This window comes from Drosophila serrata, unplaced genomic scaffold, assembly GCF_035046125.1.
Source record: "Drosophila serrata isolate PLE 108 unplaced genomic scaffold, ASM3504612v1 contig_111, whole genome shotgun sequence".
Classification (NCBI taxonomy): Eukaryota; Metazoa; Arthropoda; class Insecta; order Diptera; family Drosophilidae; genus Drosophila; species Drosophila serrata.
The window spans coordinates 103,315-106,435 of record NW_028257009.1 but is presented as its reverse complement, the minus strand read 5'-3'; the positions used below and the strand labels follow the sequence as shown (position 1 = coordinate 106,435).

At 38.5% G+C, this 3,121-nt stretch overlaps 1 protein-coding gene across 1 annotated transcript; it reads left to right on the top strand.

Moving 5' to 3' along the window:
• Positions 1 to 788: 788 nt before the first annotated feature.
• LOC147644733 (uncharacterized) lies at positions 789 to 2,285 on the top strand. Its single transcript, XM_086841204.1, has 2 exons — positions 789 to 1,227; positions 1,306 to 2,285. Exons 1-2 carry the CDS (start codon positions 982 to 984, stop codon positions 2,068 to 2,070), a joined length of 1,011 nt encoding a protein of 336 aa, XP_086697330.1. The 5' UTR covers positions 789 to 981; the 3' UTR covers positions 2,071 to 2,285.
• The last annotated feature ends 836 nt before the right edge of the window (positions 2,286 to 3,121 follow it).

The window sequence follows — 3,121 nt, the reverse complement described above, 5'->3', positions numbered from 1 at the left end:
AAGTTAACCCCGGTGGTTAGATTCAAACTTTATTACAAAACGAGAGCGCAAGAAAAAAACACGTCCGTTCACTTGGAAAGATGAAAGATATATTCCGAGATCTTTGGAGAGTACAGCTTGTACAAGAGCATGATACATGTGTGGATACAAAGTAATTTTAGAACAAAATGACTTTTATTACGTCAGCATTCAATTAAATGGAGTATATAAAGTTCCATAAAGTGGAACTGGAAGTCAAAATGAGTGAGTTCCAAGAAAGGGATAGGTGATGGACTCTAACTTGCATCTTTAGAGTTGAGATGATTCTATTTAAATGATCACGAAACTTCAAGCTGCCTGCAAATCTCGAGAAAAAAGGGTAGTAATAGATGTATATATGTATTTATATATATGTATATATATAGGGTTGCTAAAATCACCTGTAATATATGTACAAGGAAACATAATGCTGTAAAAGAAGTGAATAACTTCACAGCGCAAAATCCACACATTAGATAAAATGTGTTTAGATTTGATGGGGAAAAACATAAAGTGATTGGTCCACTTTATTCGGATGGAGTGTAAAAAAAAACCAATTTAATGTCTTTGGATGGAGCAACAAAAAAAAAAATATTTATATATATAAATAATTAAATAAATAAAACATCCAAATATAATTAAAATTCCAATAAATCTAATATATAAAATTCTCGTGTCACAGTTTTCGTTCCCATACTCCTCCGAAACGGCTTGACCGATTTTAATGAAATTTTTTGTGCTTATCCGGTATCTATGAGAATCGGCCAACATCTATTTTTCATCCCCCTAAATGTTAGGGGTAGTCCACATATATCTATTTTTTTAGCGTTTCCCCGTGCCCCTACTACTGCGCCCTCTACAGGCAAATCAAAGCATTTCCTGTCAAACATTAAAAACATATTGAAAGAAGAAATTGGAGATAAAAATTTTATTTTTTGTTCAGGTTCAGTAAGAAACGAAGTCATGCCACCAAAAAAGTCGAGATTGGGTCGTTGTATTCGCAATACAGAAGCAAAAAGACGTAAGATTACGAATATGACTGACGAAGAACGGGCCTCCTTCCGAGAGACTGAGCGGCTGAGAGCAATGCATGGGAACGCGTTAATATTGCTCGCAGGGGATTTCAGACAAACGTTGCCTGTGATTTCCCGATCGACACCAGCTGACGAGATAAATGCTTGCCTGAAATATTCTATATTGTGGAAACATGTACGTACATTACAGTTGAAGACGAATATGCGTGTCCAGTTACAGAACAATGACTCAGCCGACGTATTCTCACGACAGCTACTGGACATTGGGAACGGAAAGCTGCCAGACAATGAGACGTCGAGAAAAATAGTATTGCCCGGGAATTTCTGTAATTTAGTTACATCGAAGGAAGAACTTATCCAAAAAGTGTTCCCCAATATCCGAATAAATTATTGGAACCACGATTGGCTCAGTGGACGAGCGATTCTTGCTGCCAAGAACAAAGATGTCTACCAGCTCAATCATGTAATCCAAAAAAGCATAGAAACTGACGAAATTACATATAAGTCGATAGATACCGTTGTGGAAGCAGAGGAAGCAGTTAATTACCCTACCGAATTTCTAAACTCACTTGATCTGCCTGGAATGCCACCACACATATTGAAATTAAAAATAGGTGTGCCGATTATCATGCTCCGGAATATAAATCAGCCGAAACTCTGCAACGGTACGCGACTCGCAGTCAAGAAATTGATGAACAACATAGTAGAAGCAACGATCATAACTGGTCCTTTCAAAGGTGAAGATGTCCTCATTCCTAGGATTCCTATGATCCCGACAGATACACCGTTGCAGTTCAAGAGATTGCAGTTTCCCATTCGTTTGGCGTTTGCAATGACCATAAATAAAGCTCAAGGTCAATTTCTGGAGTTGTGTGGTCTGGATTTGGATGAAGATTGTTTTTCACACGGACAATTATTTGTTGCGTGTCCACGAGTCGGAAAACCAAAAAGTCTTTATATTTACGCGGAGAATGGAGAAACAAAGAATATTGTATACCAACAAGTATTACAGAATTAAATTAATTTGAAAATGATTATTTTTTGTTTGACTTATTTCTTATGCGTTCAACCACAATATGCCACAGAGAAACGTGGCAGTCCAACGGTCAACGTGTCTATTTCACAGAAAAAAATGTGCAAGAAAGAGTCCTGAATCGGCCAGCGACAACTCTGACTGCCTTCTTCACCTTATGCCAGGAAGATGATTTTGCCAGAACCTTGATGTATTCAGAAGTGCCCTCTTAACCATAATATGCCACAGAGAAACGTGGCAGGGTACAGCTAGTATTATATAATATACTTGATTATTTCCCAACATTAATTGACCAGAGTCTTTTTTGTATGGCCCATTTGTTTCATATCTATATATATATAAATGCTCTGTTCGTGCCTACTTTCTTTATAGACTTGAAAAATCCTGAACCGTTTAAGCCCAAATTTTGACACAACATGCGTTGAGGTTCCAGCTCGGTTATTGTCTACTTTTGATATTGATAGCTTATCTGTGTTTGCGAATATATCAGTTTTTTTCACGTTTCCCCGTGCCCATGCTGCTGCGCCCTCTAGAGGCAGCCAGCTGAATCGAAGCATTTCCTGTCAAACATCCCAAAAATATTGAAAGAAGAAATAGGAGATTAAAATTTTATTTTGTTGTTCAGGTTCAGTAAGAAACGAAGTCATGCCACCCAAGAAGTCGAGTTTGGGTCGTCGTACTCGCAATACAGAAGCAAAAAGACGTAAGATTACGAATATGACTGACGAAGAGCGGGCCTTCATCCGAGAGACTGAGCGGCTGAGAGCAATGCAGATGCACAACACGGAATCAGCAGAAAGACGAGCAGATAGGCTTTAGAGAAAACGATTGAGAGTTAGGCAGTCGCGTTCTGCAGCAATCGATTTGATTCACTCTCAAAATAATGAACGCGACAGGGCAAGGGTAGCTGAAGTGCGTTTAAAGCTTGCAGAAGATCAAAACCTGCAATACAATCGTCTTGCATTCCAATATAATACAACTGTTGTTTATAGCTCGCAATGTCGTTATTGGCCGGATGCATCAGGTGTGCACATAC